This window comes from Vulpes lagopus, chromosome 4 (assembly GCF_018345385.1).
Source record: "Vulpes lagopus strain Blue_001 chromosome 4, ASM1834538v1, whole genome shotgun sequence".
NCBI lineage: Eukaryota > Metazoa > Chordata > Mammalia > Carnivora > Canidae > Vulpes > Vulpes lagopus.
The window spans coordinates 140,550,439-140,569,190 of record NC_054827.1 but is presented as its reverse complement, the minus strand read 5'-3'; the positions used below and the strand labels follow the sequence as shown (position 1 = coordinate 140,569,190).

At 35.0% G+C, this 18,752-nt stretch overlaps 1 protein-coding gene across 7 annotated transcripts in view; it reads left to right on the top strand.

Annotated features, from left to right (window-relative positions):
- Window positions 1-18,752, top strand: part of PCDH7 (protocadherin 7) — a 413,124-nt gene that overhangs the window by 177,922 nt on the left and 216,450 nt on the right. For 3 of the 7 annotated variants that reach the window (XM_041751748.1, XM_041751752.1, XM_041751753.1), the window contains exon 2: window positions 13,602-13,818. In XM_041751748.1, coding sequence (XP_041607682.1) covers window positions 13,602-13,818 — 217 coding nt within the window. The remainder of the gene's footprint in view (window positions 1-13,601; window positions 13,819-18,752) is intronic. The other 4 variants (XM_041751751.1, XM_041751750.1, XM_041751749.1 and 1 more) reach the window with 2 other exon arrangements.

The window sequence follows — 18,752 nt, the reverse complement described above, 5'->3', positions numbered from 1 at the left end:
CAAATTAGTGCATGGAAATCTTGGAAATCACAGAACAGAGATTTGTCCTAGATTATTGATGCAGTATATCAGCAGAATGACTTAAGCTACATGGGAGAAAAAGAAAGTGAAAAAAATGGCATAAGAAATGCTTAAAAAAGGAAAAAGCCGTGAAGACATGGTTTTAGGAAGACTTCATAATGCTGCCTAGTGATGGCATCATGTCTCAGGATTTCCTAGTGCTAAAGAAAGAATTAATATATAATCATATGGAAATAAAGTCATGGATAGCAATATACATTTGAACATGATGATGAAAAATAGAGCTATCACCAGTCATACAAGACTAATTGGTAATTGAGGAGCAAAATAAGTCTTATATATCTCATGATAAGTGTTAGAAAACTTCATAAAGATGAATTTTCCTGTGTCTCTAATGGCATATTGGTCATTCCCATACTAACTAATAAATAAAACTCTATTAGTCAATTTTTTTCTGCATAAAACCACAAGTATGGCTGATTTTAATTACAAATTACTTTCTCTAAAATATAATATAGTGCTAAAGAAAATAACACCCAAGCCATTTTTCTCCAAAGCTGCCAAAGTGAATGATAAATAACTCATTTTAAGTTTTTCTATAATCATTTGCAAAATGTAGGTTGAGATATTTTATGATAAAACATGTAATGAGATTATTAAAATAGAATGAGCACCTCAGAAACCACATAGAGTGAATAAGAAAATATACCTATCCTACTTAAACTTATAAATATATGGTAACTGAGTACTGAGATTCCTGGCAGCCAAAGCAGATGGAAAGTAGGATGATTTCCCATTATATTTTAGGATCAGAGTGAATTGTCAACCCTGCTGACATAGATACCGAGCTCTATCACAAAATAATTTTGGGATGTAGTTCAAGCATAAATTCTTTAAATTTCCCAGAGAATTCAAATATGCAGCAAGAGAAGGGGACAGTTGACCTGTGTAGGGCAAGGAAGGAGTTTATTTTACTTAAAAAAAAAATAGACTTAATCCGACATGGTGAAAGGTGAAGTATGTATCTTTTGCTTTAGAAGTGGCTTAAAAGCAGTGATGAACTACAGAGGATGTCCAATGGGGTTCAAATCTGAATGTCTAATTATTGAGCCTAAGGAACCTGTGAAAAACCAAGATCAGAAGTGGCTGAAATAATTGATTTTATTCTGTTGAGGATTTATTTTTTGTGTAGTCCAGGTTTACTTTTAAATTAGCTCATCTGGGGACACCTGGGTGACTCAGCGGTTGAGCATCTGCTCTCAGCTCAGGGAGTAATCCCACAGTCCTGGAATCGAGTCCCACGTCAGGCTCCCTGCATGGAGCCTGCTTCTCCCTCTGCCTGTGTCTCTGCCTCTCTCTCTCTCTGTGTCTCTCATGAATAAGTAAATAAAATCTTTAAAAAAAATTAGCTTATCTGCGCTAGATTATGTTTAGTTATACCAGTGCTCTGGTCAATATATGCAGAAGTCTCATTGTCTGTTTATTAACTTCTCCGGATTCCATCAAGGCCAAACTATTGCTTGGTGAGTAAGAAACAATCTGTGGATCACTTAGCACCTGTGCGACTAGGAGCAAATTACTTCCAGGGGCATTGGTTTCCTCATTTAATCCACAGTGCTATTGTGACAATTAAGTAAGCTTTTAATGGGCACATAGTAAGCAATTAATGAGTGTTAGAGAATATCACTATGCATCTTTTTAAAGATTTGTTTATTTTAGAGAGACAGACAGTGTGTATGTGTGTGTTCACTTGAGAGAGCAGGTTGAGGAGGGGTAGGGGGCAAGGAAGAGAGAGAATCTTCAAGCAGACTCCCCCACTGAGTATGGAGCCTGACACAGGGCTTGATCCCATGATGCATGAGATCATGACCTTAGCTGAAACTATGAATCAGATGCTCAACTGACTGAGGCCACCCAGGTGCCTCAGTTCCAATCACTATGCATTTTAAGTACACTTACTTTATCAACTAAATCATTAAGGAGGCTTTGCCTTCTTTCAATTTATTGAAGAAAATGACTGCTACTACTTACTGATTACCCCCTAGAAGGGTTTCTCTTTCTATTGATCAATTGTTGCAATGTGTAAGTCTCTTGCTCAGTTGTGTTTTACTTCAGGGTTCTCTGTCAAACTGGGCAAAGATAACACATGCCATCCCTAGTGAATTCACAGTCTTCTCATATAAGTAGTGGTCATTAAAAAACTGAAATGAGAGAGAGAAAGAGAGGTGCCAAAACTGTATTGCTTCTCCCCGGATATGGGTTAACTTAATTACATAGCTCATTATTGTTATTTCTTAATACATAGAATGCATATAATGAGATCCAAGGAGCAGAAGCATTGGTGTGTTGAACACTTTAATATACCATAATGTATTTTACAAACTGTGGGTGCCCAAAATGCAATCATTTTTGCACTTCTAAAGTGAAAATTAAGAAATCATTGAAGCAATGTGTACAAAATGGCAATGTATATAAACCTCTGTGAGAGGAAAAGAGCCAGAGATTTGAAAAAATTGTAAGGTTAAAAAAAAAGCAATAAAAACATTTTAATTTTGATATAGCTCAACAAGTACCTCCCAAATATGAAATGTAAAAATGCTTAGAAAGTCAAACAGTAGTAGTAATAAAATATGATTGGGCTATACCATTATTGTCTTGTGAACTTGCTGGTTTTTCACTCATACTTAAAAATGCCCCTTATCCCTAAGATTAAGAATTAAGTCATATTTTCTCAAGAAAGCAGTAAATGAAATAAGTTGTTTTTGTGGCAGGTAACATTAAAATTATATATGGTGAATATTGGACAATCTAGGTTACATTCTCAAATTATGCCTAAAAATTAAATTCCTGCTAGTGTCTCTGAAAACCTGTCATACTACATAAGAATTACTTTTGAAGCTTTCTGTTAGGGTCAGGTTGTGAGTATCTTCATTTCCCCTAAGGAGTCATGAAATGCCAACATGCTAACTTATTACTTATCTGGTGAATTCATTTCTTTCCTTTCCTCCGAAAAGCTTAAGTTGTTATACAAAGAATTCAACCTCCTAAAAAAGTTTCTTTAATATACAAACACAAAACAAAGAGGAAATAAGAAAGAAGATAGCAGACAAGAGGCAACGTCTACAAATATGGTAACTGCAATTTGGCACCAATTAGGATTTATTAACTCTTCCCTTGTAGATTAAGGTGATTTCTTGAAAATCAAGATGTCCATTATCAGATTTATTTTCTCATGTTAGTATGGTGGGAAGCATTTATTTCTTCCAAGATCATGGATTTCTTTAGTGCCTCTATCTGCTCCTAAATCTTTGGTCTATTCACAATTTTGGGCTCATTCACCATTATCCTTTATGAGCACACTCTATGGTACAAAATCTATTACACATAGGAGATGAAATTGGATCTTCATTGCATCTTTAAAATAGAGAGATCATCCTTTGAAGTGGTTTTCCCCCAAATGTCTAAGTGGACAGGGAGTTAGTCTGTTTCATTTTTTGATTTGTTGGTTTGGTATTGGTATTGGTATTTTCACTGTAATCCAAGAATGATAAATGTGAAAATAGGGTTAAGATAATTTTATCATGTTTACCCTTACTGAGCCCTCTCAACATAAAATATGCAACATAGTGTATTTGAGTGTTTTATAAAATAAGTATAATTATTAGAATGACATGCTAATTCTCAGTGGTCCTATAGGTGGGGTGATCCAGGAATAGAACACCGATGTACATTTGACTTATGAGTCTAACCTCTTTCATAAATGTAAACCTGAGGCCCTGATGCTTCACTTCTACTTCTCCATATGTCAGGGTCATGGTTAACTCTCTAAGTTTCCTATTGCTGCTGTGACAAATAGCCTAAAATTTAGTGGCTTGAAACTGTACTAATTTGTTATCTTATAGCTTTTCAGGTCAGAGATCCAAAATGGTTCTCCTTGGGCTAGAAATCAGGGTGTTGGTAGGTAGTGTTTATTCTGGAGACACTGAAAATCAATCTTTTCCCTTCTTTGCTTTATTAATAGCTTCTAGAGGCCACCTGTATGACTTGGCCTGTAGCCCCTTCCTCTCTTTTCAGAGCTGTCAAAGGAGAGGACAGTTCCCCACTGAATTGTTGATCTCCTTTCCGGCCTTTCCTGTCTATGTTTTAAGAATCCTTGAGATTACATTGGGCCCACCAAGTAATCCAATATAATCTCCTAATTTTAAAGTCAGTTGATTAGCAACCTTAATTCTATCTACAATTTTAAATACCCCTTTCCACATCAGGTCACCTCTTCACAGGTTCCAGGGATTAGGGTCCATTAGGGTCTATTTTTTTGCCCACCACACCCACTTCCACTGATTTTTCTGTAATCATTTGACTTGTACTGAGGAATAAAATTTACCATGTACTGGCCATTGAATACTTTTTTTCCTTATGGACACAGATGGTTTGTTTTTTTAACAAAGTGCAGATAAATCAAGATAAAACAAGTAAGCTGGCAGGAAAGGCAGAGAAAATGGGTTTACCCAGGTAGCAGAAGGTTAACCTGTGGAGCAGACTATTCTGGCTCAAGCGTCAGGTCTCAACTCAGTTTAATAATTAAATGTTTAAGTAACATTTCAGAGCCTTACTCCATTTGTCTGTCTTGTTTCCTGTCAGACTTTCTAATCCATCCAGACCAAGGAAAACTACGTTAGGACCCAAAAATTCATTCTGTAGAAAAGGAAAAAGTAAATGTTGTTAAATGTATAGAGTTTCCCAACCCGATTTGCCAGGTGCAGTTTGGATGAAATGTCTAAGATGGAAAAGAAAAAGGAGACAAGAATCCGGAGCATCTGTTTGAGTGCATCAGAAAATGCACAATTCATTTTCCTTCACTTCAGCCCAGGAAACTGAAGCCGGGTGCTCAGAACTGAGTCAGGTGCATGTGAGGCAGGCTTCTATCTGCACTTCTAAGCTTCTGTGTATTTTAGGAGGTAGCTTTTGAAAGGCTATTTTTCATTTTTGTTATTGTTGTCTATTTGTTCATTTTGTGGTGTTTTAGTAGGTGGAAACCTGGGCGGTTTTCCTGCAGTTCCACTTGGTTCTTCAGCCTTGCTCCCTTGAACTGCTACAGACTAACTCCAGCTGCGTAGTCTAAGACATAGGTTTATCGACCTCATTCAGCTGCTTCTGGAACTCCATGGGTGTGTAGAGTAGTCATGCAAAGCAACTGAGCGGCATGTGAGCTGAGCTTTTGATGATTATCACAATAGCAAAGGAAAAGAAAAAGAAAAAGAAAAAAAAAGAAACCTTTTTTTCTTGTATTCTGAGTGCTTTTGCGTGATTAATCTACACTTACCCAACTGAGCTTAATGCCTGAAATTTGCAGCATGTAGATTTTTCAGCACAGTGGTAGGCACAAAGCAAGTGCTTAATAAGTCTTTGTTGGATTGAATGTCATTGTGAAGACAGTATTTTTCTCATTAGTTGCTTGTCAATATTCTCTTTTCCTAACTAGGACTCCCTCTGATTTCCTGCTTCTCTGTGAGTGTAAACATAGGAACTTACAAGGGTCTAGGTAGGGTCTCAAATGAAGTGGGAGGTGTAATCCAATCAGGGCCCAGCATGCCTTCACCATCCTATTTCGTACCAACCTTGCTAACCTCTGCCATCTGAATTATACATTTTGAGAGATGAGCGAGATCTCTCAGCCTTTATTTAGCACATGGTAGGAATGCAACATTTTTTTAAAGATTTATTTATTTGTTTTATAGAGAGGAAGTGAGAGAGAGAATGTGCGCCCAACCAACAAGAGGAGGGGCAGGGGGAGAGGTAAAGGGACAGAAGCAGATTCCTCACTGAGCCCAGAGCCCCACCTGGGGCTCAATCTCAGGACCCTGGGATCATGCCCTGAGCCTCAATCAAGAGTTGGACTCTCAAATGACTGAGCCACTGAGGCGCCCTGGAACTCATCATTTTTATGTGGTTCAGTGAAGAAGGAATCACAAAAGAGGTGGTTTCAGAGGATAGGGAAGAATTAGGCCAAAACATATGTCATGGAGCTGACATTTCAAATGAATGTTTCTACTTTTCACAAAAATGGTAAGCCTGAGGGAACCAAACCATCTTTGTAGCTTTTCATTAAGGTAATTGACTAAAATGTTTGATTATTATGCGTATTTTTGTTCATGATCTTTATTCGATGAGTAAATGCGTTCCAATATGCATTAGTATTTGCCTGCAGTGTTCTAAGGAATTCCTTAATGGGTGAGCAGAGTCTGTTTTAAAATCACTGATTTCAGCCATTAATTCACTGATCCAATACACCTATCTTCTTACAGTTTCCGAGAATTAAAGAACTAGAAAAGATATTAAATATCATCTGTGGTACTTCTTCATTTGAAGGTTGAAGATGCAAAAGCTGAAAGATGAGTCTTTTCCCAAGATTTCACACTTACTATCAGAGCCAGTACTTGAATCCAGTTCTCCTGATTCCCCAGTTCAGTTATTTCCAAAAAGGACAAGAAATATCAAAGCGTGTTCATAAATGACAATCAAATATAAACTGTTTTCAAGGCACTGTCATTGAAACAGAGGTATAATGGGTAAACAGTGTTCGTGAAGCCTTTACACACTAGTTGAAAACTCTACAATGACGTTTAAAAATGTTTCTACAACAGCAAAGTTGTATTTTTTACATTTAATGTTTTACATTTTTAGATGGTTGAAAAAAAATTTAAAAGGAACATTTCGCAGAGTGGGAAATTATATGAAATTCAAATTTCCGTTTCCATAAGTAAAGTATTATTGGAACACGGCCATCCGCATTAATGCATGTATCTTCAGTGGCTCTTTTTGCACTACAACAGCGGAGTTGGGTAGTTGTGGCAGAGACCTATGACCTACAAAGCCTAAAATATTTACTTTCTGGCCCTTTACAGAAAAAAAGTTTGTTAATTCTGGGCTAAGTATAATAGAAGGCAGCAAACAGAACAAAAGATAGGTCAATCAAGTGTGTCTGCAGTATGGGGGACCCACAATTTGTGTTTTAGAGCATAATATCTATTTTCAGAGTTTTAGAAAAAAGAAGGTTTGCATACATTTACTAAGAATTTTAGGCTCTGGCTCTTCTGTTTGCTGATGTTTTTCATTATGGGGGGGGGCGGATAGGAGACCCATTTATATTTAAGGCTAGAGTAGGTCTTGCAATAAATACTGAAATTCAATATTTTTCTCATTCCCCAAATCACAATACAATAGGACCCACATAAGGATAGCATGAGGAGAAGTGACAGCATAAGTAAAATCAATAGCACTGTTCTAGTACATTGTGGCTGATGTTTGGGTACCGTTTGATAACCATTGTTTTTTTGTGTGACATTAAATATTCTGTAATCTACTGGACTAAGAACTACCAAGTATCATCTGCATTTTTAGTTTTCTATGGAACAAATATACACAATAATGTCCAACATGAAATTGCATGCAGTCAAAAGAAATAAATACAGTTAGTTACCTTCTCTTTCCCCAAATGAGTGTCTTAATTAACCAGTCCAAACGTTTCAACATGTTTCTTTTTAATATCCTTTCATCTGCTATTGACTTGAAAGAAAGGAGAACTGTTTGAAGTATGGAAAAATATGGAGATGTGAGCAAAAGAAGATGCCCTAAAAAGTTTAAAAGACCCGATTAAAGTTTGTTTGAAGGTCCTGCCAGACATGCTCCGTCTTAAGTGCTTTGGAATCCTAGATATGTTTGCACGGTAGCCACTGACGTCAGTTGAAAATGTTTGCAGATTAATCAACTACCTGTGCCCGTGCAAAAGAAGAGCTCACAGTCTTAGATAGGTCCTCTTTAAAAAGAAAATGTAGTGTTTCTCGTGAATGCTGCAATGTTCTGCTGCATGACTGTTTCAGGGCTTTATGACTGACAAAGAGAGTCATTAGAAGTCTGTTTGATGGACGTAACTAAGTGAATTGGAAAAAATAAAAAAGCCTTTTCAGCCCATTCAGAAATAATTGATGTGACGGAGACAGCTGTATGTGAGTTCCAGATAAGGAGGCGATTTATGAAGAAGCTATTGAAGCTAAAAAGGAAGGTGCAGATTCAAAGTTCTCAATAAAGTTGTCTGTAAGACACAGAGCAGTATTCAATAATGAAAGACATTTAACCTGAAGTTCTTTGCACTGGCATCTTTCTGTAGGGTCCTTTCCTCTTGCAAATAAAATCCTCACAAATGTGGTGTCACTAGGTTATAAGAAATGAACTGCAAGGGGAAACTTTCTGCACTCTTAGCCCAATGCTGTGTTTTCCCTTTTACTGTAAGTAGAGTCTATGATGGGATTATCCTGAAGCTCACCTTCTGATCAAAGAAAACAGTAAGTTTTAATTGTGTGGGTTGTAACTTGGAAGATTTTGCAGGTAGAAGGCAAAGAGTTTCAAATATGCCTGATTGTGGGACGTAATATATGCTTTTTTTTCTGGCGTGGTAGTCACCGTTTTAATCAATCTAACAAGAATGAATAAAAACAGGGCACCTGGGTGGCTCAGTGTGAGCATCTGCCTTTGGTACAGGTCGTGATCCCGGGCTCTCATCCGGAGCCTGCTTCTCCCTCTGCATGTATCCCTCTCTCTGTGTCTCTCATGAATAAGTAAATAAAATCTTTAAAACAATGAATAAAAATAAAAGTTTTGTTACTGCCCATATATTTGTGAATATGCATGTGGTCTCTATTGTTTTTCTTAGAAACTATCAATGGACTTCCTCATGAAGATTTTTTTTTTATAGGTTGCACCTAGTGATATCATATATATTTGGCAATGATTATATTCTGAAAACAGAATGGCATATTCATTAGTTTCAAAATTAATTTTCTCCAAGTTTCAGGTTATAAATAGTGCATGTTCTTATGTCAATACCTTCAAAAAGATGTGATTTTATAGGTCTTTAAAATTAAACAAAAAATAATGATCCTGCAAGATAAAATAAAAATGAGGCAGTTATACTTATGGTAAAATTTGACATATGCTTTCTAGATAATTTTTTTTTTCTTTTAGAAAATTGCTTCAGTCCTCTCTCTTATGAATGTGACATGTATTGACTTGACCTCCTTGGAACCCTCTGAATATGAGCAGGATGAAATCTGCTGGTAGTTCATATTTGAAATAGAAATTGTGATAACATCTTGTGTGACCTGTAAACCTGTTAGACTGCCTAGATTTAAGTTTACTGTTTGGTAATTTGCACTATCAATTAAAGAGATGCAATTTTATAAAAAAGAATAATGAATCAAACCCTCACCACATTTTCCCTTCGTGAATCCTTTACTCATAATGTCATTACATAATAAGCCTTATTCTGTAACTAAGATATAGTCTAGCTCCCTTCCTCATCCACCAGGCTATCTTTCTCCTAATCCTAAATGTACTGATCTATCAGTTTTTACCTCTGTTCACATGTTCCGGGGGAAAAAAAAGTGTCAAAAATCTTAGTGAGCAAATGCATTGATTGAATATACTGCATTGTGTACCCCACAGCACCCAACTTAAACACTTATTTGCTGTGTTTGTCTTTTCCAGTCTGTGAGATTAGTTTCATGTAGAAATGTTCACTGCACTCATCCATCTCTTAAAACAGAAGCTCAGGAGCATTTCCAATGAATAGGGGAGAGAAGAAAAGGGGCACCCATCTTGGGATCTCCTCAGCAGACAAATAGAAGATAGAAGACTCCCCATCAACACTTCTGCCTATTTCCCATGTGACCTCCAAATTTTCAGAAAATAAGATGAATACAATTATACAAGAATGGAGAGTGCTTATTCTAAGTCTGTAGGACTTTTTTTTTTTTAAGATTTTATTTATTTATTCATGAGAGACACAGAGAGAGAGGCAGAGACACAGGCAGAGGGAGAAGCAGGCTCCATGAGGGAAGCCCGATGTGAGACTCGATCCCAGGACTCTAGGATCATGCTCTGCGGGTGCTCAACCACTGAGCCACCCAGGCATCCCTAAGTCTGTAGGAATTTATTATTTATTTATTTATTTACTTATTTATTTGTAGGAATTTATTTTAATAAATTTATTTTTTATTGGTGTTCAATTTGTCAACATACAGAAGCCAATTCGAATGTACTTCTGTACGCTGGAGATTAGGATGACAGTGAAGATACATTTAATGCCCCAGGAATTGTATATTATTTGAAGCTACCTTTGAATATATTTGTAACAACCTCTAAAATATCTGAGAAGTCCCTATAGTGGGGTGTGTCTCCAAGTGAAACTCTCCTCTGTTTCATAATGGGGACAAAACACTGTTGATAAATGACATTACAAAATAAGTGACTGTAGAGATAGTCATGCCCAACAGATGATTACATTCAAATGCTTTTTGAAAAATTGACGTCACTGTATGCACATATTTGCTTTACAAATAACTTGCATGTAGAACAATCAAAGCACCTCATTAACAGATTTAGATCTGAAATTTCATGCGGATTTTAAAAATTCCATTTAGAAACTTTGTGAATTACTGAGCCAGCTCTCTATTAAAAACAACAATGATGACAACAAAAACCACAAACATAAGAAAAAAAAAAACATAATGGGACATATCGCTCTAGTTATATAGCTGTGGCCTGAGGTATGATACCTTTTATAGTATATGTCTTTGAGGGAGCTTAAGGCTCTTTTTATAAACTATCTCATTATTTCTCAGAGACTTTAAGTTAGTGAGGGGCAAGTATTATTAGCTCCATTTTACAGACCTTGAGCCTACGGCACAAGAACCAAAGGTCAGCTAACTTCTCTGAGGTCAACCGAGAGGAAATCTAGAGGGTGGTTTGGAATAAAATCCTTTCCTTTTTCTATTATTTCTAACATACCATTTTTTTCTCATTACACACAGACACACACACACACACACACACCCACACACACCCACCATGCATGTAATCACTCAACTTTTTACTGTTTACCTTACCTTTATAATTTTATTTTTAATTTCTCTCTTAATTCTTACTTATCTTCTCTGATTTCATTCATTCCCACTGCACCTTATGTTATGAGGCTTTTTGCTTGTGTCTTCAAATATTTATCTTAAAGCAAATGTTTTCAGTAACAATGAAGAAAGATACAAATAAGCATAAATAAGTAGAACTCTTTATGCAGATCTCTTTCTTTTAACTGCAATCCTACTTCTCTCTTATGTCATGCTTTAAAAATTAGTAGTCTGAAAAAAAATAGTAGTCTGTCCCCACTTGCTCCAATTCCCCCTAAATTGACAAATCGATCTTTTACATTCTTTACTGGAATCTCATAGAATTATTCTCCAGATTTTAGAGATTCTAAGATTAACGACGATGACCTTCCAATGGATGAATCACCTCTGTGCTGTCCTATGACAACTTCTGGTGGAACCAGCATTTGACTATTGATTCTAAGTTTACTACTTTCACCTAAACATCACCCTCTTTTCTATTTTTATATCAGAACATTTCTCATAATTTCTTATATACTTTCCTTTGTCAATTTATTAGTACAAATTATGTATTTCTGTCTTCCTTTTGATCTTTCCTCTTCGGTTAATAAAGACTGATTCTAAAAGATTTGAGAATCATTGACGTAGAATCAAGGACAGCATGTGACCCTGCTTTCTGTCTCTTTCTTTGTATATGTATATATAAAGAATATGTTCATATATATATTAACCCATTGCTATGTCTTGAAGTGATATGTCTGAATGACCATTGGAGTTCTTTCCTAGATTCAGCATTGTTATTTAAAGCTCATTGTTCAAAGGTATTTACTGAGTCTCTTCTTTGGGCAGAACAATGTGGTTTTAGGAAAACTATCAGCAGCCTTGTTTCTGAGGTGAAACTGAAGAAATCCAGATAATATGCTGGGAGTGATAAATAGGAAAAAAATAAAAATATATGCACATAAGATAAAGCATTGTAAACACAAACTGATTTCTATACTTCCTTATCTATGTATGAAACATCATACTATTGTAAAGAAATGTGAGAATTATAAGTGAAATAACAGTAACGTTTCTAGAATTTACCTCCAGTAAATTTGGGACCATGATGTGTATACTATTTGCACCTCCAATTCAGTGAAACATTATAAAGAAGAGAATATGCTTTAAATATTTTCCTTTTACAATGATTCAGTGGTTTTAGAAGTTTGATTTTGAACTAGAATAAGTGATAAGATTTTATAAAGACTGTACACGCCAAATAAGTACATGGAGGGTAAGGTACTGAGTAGAAATCCCAAAAGTGGACATTATCCCTGACCAGTCTTCTGAAACAAAATAAAAGGAAGATTTGCAGAAGCGTGTATTTCTCTAGCAACACCAGTTTATAAATTTGGGGAAGATTCCATAAATCTTCTTAGCTTTCCCTTTAATAGCCTACCTGTGTAGAATATCCTTAACACTTTAAAAAACAGACTGGTCCCAGTTACGACTAGTAATTTGTACCATTAGTATTCAAGTTATAAAAATGCACTATTTTAGCTTTCTCACTATTTTCTGGCAACATTAGTTTTATGCCTTATATTTAAAAGAACCAATCTGAATTATAGATTTAAAAAATACATATGGCATTTTCGAATCATCCAAGTGTTTTTAATGGATATAATTATCACCAAGAAAAGTCTCAGACAAATATTGCAGAATCTTTTTGTATTTTCCCCCCAAAAACTACGCATGTAGCACGATCAATGCATGACATTGGTTCCCTTAGTGAGTCTAAAGTTTTCAATTTATTTAATTTATTCTGTAGCTGCAATAATCTGTAAATTCCATACATAGTAAATCTTCAGTGCAGCCAACTTCAGTATCACAGCAATTTGTGAAACCCAACTGGTTAAGAATAGGCAACAGTTTGAAGATAGAACTTAAAGACAGTACATTATATAACTTTTTGTTTTTGAATATTAACAGTCATAGTAAATGCATACAAGTATGCTTTTTGGTTTATTTTCTACTCCCTGGTGAAAGCAACTTTTATCTGTTATTTTAATACCACCCTTTCAATTTCAAGGTCAAGGGGTAATATTTTTCATATGAATAAAGTAAGAAATATATTCCTGTTTCCTAGCACTGCATCCACATTCCTATTTATCAGTTGTACCTTTAATAGCTTAAGTCAACTGTAAGGACATTCGTTTGAACACCATTATCGCATGCAAAGTTTTTAAAGCTCAAGTCTTTAAAAAATGAATTCTTAACAAAGATGACATCCATATTTACTGCCTCCTGAAATCAGTGACACTTGTTTCAGAGAGTCTATTTGAAGCGAAGACTACAGGATAGAAAATGGTTGAATATATGGTACTAACATTGGCTTCAATGGGTGTTTGAGTGGAAATTGCTGTTTTCTTATCTCTGTCTCAGAGGGGGAATTTTTGGGTTTTTTCCATACTGAAATCACAGTTCCAGGCCTTGCCACAGATAATGCAGTTAACTGCCTCGCTTTCAGCATCCTCTAAGCATTTGGTATTGTATTAGTCGTCAGTAGTCCTTGATACTGTATGTAATTGATGTGTTTTTTTTGATAAGATCGTTTACAGTCTTATATTTTAGTGACATTCAGAATCTTTTCTTTTGCAGCCATTTCGTAGAGTGACGTTTTCTGTTGTGAGTCAGCCTCAGGACCCACATCAGGGGTCACTGCAGAGTTGCTATGACAGCGGGCTGGAGGAGTCAGAGACACCAAGCAGTAAGAGCTCATCAGGGCCAAGGCTGGGTGCCCTTCCACTCCCAGAGGACAACTATGAGAGGACCACGCCGGATGGCAGTGTTGGTGAGGCAGAGCATATGGAAAATGGTAGGGGCAAACACAGCATCCACACACAGAATCACGCTAGCAAGCCATCAGGAGTAGACTCGCGAGGGTCCGTCTAAAACCCGAATAAAACAGCTGACACTAAAACAATTTCATCTAAAATAAATAAATAAATAGTTGCTAAAGGACAGAAATGCCAACTAAAGGAACATAACTATAGAGATAAAATTCACCAAACTTGCACCATCATTTTAAAACAGCCTGACCAGAAATAAACACATTGCCCAATAAATCAGAGTAGTACCTGCTATGAAAAACAAAACAAAACAACAACAACAAAACCCTAAATTAATTCATAATACCTAAACAACAGCAACTGAGAAAGGTCTTGTGTTATTGGTTTCTTCTGTTCATTTTTGTCATGCAACTATTTCTTCCACTGCGATTGTCCAGCCTTAGTGAAAGGGAATGGCAGTAAGCACACCCAGCTCTTTCTTTTCCTAGGTATTTATCAAAGCATTACGAACTTCTCCTTTTGAGTATAGCTGAAATGGAGTCAAACGAGGAGAACAGTGTTATCTTACTCTCCAAAAATATATTGTAAATACCATTATAACTCCCCTCTCATTTAAGTATATGTTGTGATTTTTTCCCCCTCATTTTTGTGCAAGGGGAAGAGAAGAAAGCCAATTTTAGTACTTATGTTCTTATCCTGTTGTGAAATGATTCTCATGAGGACCACAACAATTGGCCTCCTGTACACTTCCTTTTAAGTTATAAAGTTAGACTGCAAACAGTATTTATAAATCTTTTCACATTTGTTTATGATCCCCTAAACAATTAAATGATGTGTTTTTTGGATTTCAGGTTATAAGGAAATGCCTGAGGAGTAGGTTTGTGTGAAATAATGGAATGGTAAAGTTCATACTAATTTTATCATTATTTTCTCAAGTATAAAAAGAGACTCAGTTGTATAGGAAGGAGAATTTCACACATTTTATCTCTAGTGAAAACTCGAAATGGATTTGTCTTTCACTGTCCTGTCCCTTAAATGAAATAAGACATTCTACCGTTCTGTTATATACAGTTTCTTTAGTGATGGTATGCAAATAGAGCATATTAATGCAGGAAAAGTTTGATTTTTTTTCTTGAAGTTTACCTATGAATATTAAAATCCAACCTTAGAGAGTAATATATTATAAATGACCTCAAGTGAAATTATGGCTAAACTAAATCATGTTAAATAATTATTTTTCCACATTGTTATCTGGGTGAGAGGATGTGATATCAGGGTCTGATGATTGAAATCCCTATTAATTAATAATCCAGAGTTCAAATGGCATTTTGCCCTATGGCTATAAAGGCATGCTTATTTGTGTGTATGGTGGTGTATGCATATGTGGATGGGAGTTTGATGTGGTTTTTAAGAATTAAGTTTTTTAGTATCTATTGAAAAATTTGGAATGAATTGCATTGGTCATGAATATATTTCTAAAGCAAATATGTTTGAAATTCTTTGCCCCAAAGTAAAAGTTAAAATAGTATAATAATATTACACACACACACACACACACACACACACACATACACACACACACCCCTAGGAAGGCAAGATTGATCTAATTTAAAGACATTCCTATACCTTTTGATGATATAATATGATTTTATTTGTGTTTTTAAAAAGTATTTGTCTCACAATAAACAATGTAAAATATAATGAAGGCTTTATTTTTGGTTGTCAGCTATATTAACAGAAAGGACTTTGTATCATTGGCATTATAATCACATTTTAATGTTATTTTTTTGGTTTTTTTTTTGAGTTAGAGGGGATTCAGCACTTTTAAAATAACTCAGAAATGATGAGTTATAAATATAATTATATATGACAAATGCATATTGGTTACTTTTTAGGAAAACATACATGGTAAACTTAATAGGTGAGCTCATTAGGAAATTAGAAAGTTTACTGAGAAACATTTCCCAAATAAGGCTTTTAGTTATTTTTGATAATCATGTTTTCAGTCTTGTCAACAGCAAAGACTATTATAATAGAACTGATTTTTCTGATTTTGTATGTGACTGACACTTGAAATTCAGTTTTATATAATCATTTGTCATCTGCTGGCTGTGATTCATGTTAGCCCTAATCTATAGGTAATGACAGAAGGGGATGTGATTCACTTTGGGTGATCCAAATGTAGCAATTGACATTTGAATAAGTTTTGTTGGGTCCAAGTTTTCAGACTACTATCTAGCCATAAAGTACAATTGTATTGCTTGAATTCTGGTAATTTCATCTTCAATATTAATGGATCATTCTGACATAAATAGAATTGGAATTGAAACTTGTCAAGTATTCATTTGTCACATTTAATTGGAATCCAGGTAATCTGCAGCGTTTTGCTTGGTTAGGTTTTAATCAGGATTTGTATTGGATTTTCCATGAAAATACCATTTTGGATGCTGTACTAGTTCCTAATTATTATTACCTCAAATATTTTCTTTGAATTTTAACCTGTGTGAAACAATGCAGTTATAACTGATTTTTGGATTAACTTCCATTGTAAAGTTTAGAAGGTAATTTTCAGTACAATAATATAACATCCCAATGTCACAATGCTACCTAGGTATACGTTAGAACAGCTAATGATAAAAATAAGTTGTCACAGACTCTGTAGTACAGAAGTAACTAAAAATAACTAAAATAACTAAAAGGAAAATTTAAGTAGATAAGCAGTGAAATGCACTTATGTTTTACAAAAGCTTTATTTGCTTCCTATGCTTGAGCATAATAAACACAAGTCCATAACGAGGGCCTGTGGATTAATAAGCTTTATAATCAGCCTTATCCTACATTCCAGCCCACCTTACTGCCAGATGATGAATGATGTTTTATTCTCTTATTAATTTAGGAAAAAGAATACATTGTAAGAATCAACATAATTTCATGAAACTTGAATCTAATTGTTGGAATGAGTCCCACCATTTTCATAATTTCAGATCTGGGTACTTACATCCATGGGTCTCTGGAAAGCAGTAATGGAAATGATCTCATTAAAAAAATATTTTAAGAATTTTTTTATGAATCAAACATTTATTCATGAAAAAGATCACTAATATTTTTTCTTTGTTCTTCATTAATTCTTATCAATATTATGATTTTGTGTTGATTCTTTGATAAGATTGGGGAAATTGGTTATTTATTATTTCAATAAGATACACCTAATGGGATTAGATATTTTATTTTATTATTTATTATAGAGAGAGGGGCACAGGGAGAGGGAAAGATAGAATTTTAAGCAGGATCCATGCTATGCATGGAGCCTGATGTAGGGCTCAATCTCACAGCTCTGAGATCATAACCTGGCCCAAAGAGATATTTTAAACCACTTGTTCATGGTAGGAAGTTGAGTAATGATAAAATATTTGATAATGAAAATGTTAAAATTATTGAAACCTACTGCAATGAATTTATAATTCAGGTTAAAAACCAAATATTAAGCTTAACACCATCATCACATTAAGGGCATAAATTGACTATGCAAGAACTTGCCCTTGTCTACATCATGCAGTTGTCTTCAGATTTTTTCTTGGAGTGGTATTTAACAGTTTCTTTAGTTCTATCGTCATTGTTTATCTTGGCCTTTGAGTTCATGCCATAGTCTACTTATTCTTCTCAGTCACCTCCTGAATTACCTTTGCAAGTCCAGTTTGGCTTTGCTATGTATCATGTAACCATATATAGTGTTTAACAACTCAAATATAAGAAACAGCCCACTTGCCCTTCAATCCCAATTTTGCCTTTGGGATTGGATAGGTCACTTACTCCTTCTGGATCTGCTTCTAATCATCTATAAGGCAGTTAATGCTCTTAACTAAAATTTTTATTCAGATCCAACAATCAGTGATTTTCTCTTTATATCCAATTTTTCCTATATATTCTACTCTCCAAATCAGAAAGAGAACTTTGGGTCTATTAATGAGATAGCGAATGAATTTGATAATATGTGTCAATGTGCACACATTAATTCTAGGCATTATTATTAATTCTAGGCATTCCTTGCAATCCACAAAACATATGTACACTTGAGTAGTAAATAATGCATGTATGACATAAAAAGTGGACTGAATGAAGTTGTGTGATTTCTGGTGAGGTGGGGAAAACGTTTAGCACCCAGCAAGCCATGTGGGAGATAGTTTTGGAGCCCCCTTCAAGTCACACCATGAGCAATCTATAGATTTGATCTGGCCCTGGGTGTAATGCCTTTCAAAAACATTAATTGTAATTAAGTGATCTCACAATAGAATAAGCATATTTAATTTCTTGTTTGACAGAGTAAACTTTGGCCACAGTAAAAATGAACAAAGGGTAGAAAACAGTTTATATTTTCCTCTACATAAACTTCCAAATGGTATAATATAGAAATAAATTAAAATTGGAAAACTGTAGTTGATCTGTAAGGCAAATTTTAAAAAGTTAAATGAAGTAAAAAAATTGGCCACTCTAAATGCCTAGTTAATTTTATGTCTCTTGACTTTCTCAGACATTTAAAAGATAATTTTGATTTTTATACACTCATATTTCTGAGCCCCCAGTTCGTACATTTTCAGAATTATGTGTTAGGCTTGATCATTGTTTTATTCATTTTATTCATTTTTCTCATTCTACATTCAATAGTGCTTAGAGTACGCTTTTTTTTTTGAGGGTTAAAACATGGTATAGTCCATCATGAACCCATTTTTGTCTCTGCCATAGACTTTTCACATTGCTTTCAGAAATAAAAATATAATTGAAATATCAATTGGAAATGAAGCACCATTTTTATATGACCAAGAGTAATGAGAATGGAGTCTAAACTCAAATTTTGTGTGGGATAGAGGGTGCTCTCTCTCTACTTTCCTCCCACCTACCCAATTTCTAACAGTCACTTTTAAGGTCCTGCCATTAGTCATTATGGGTTTGTACTGTTGGCATT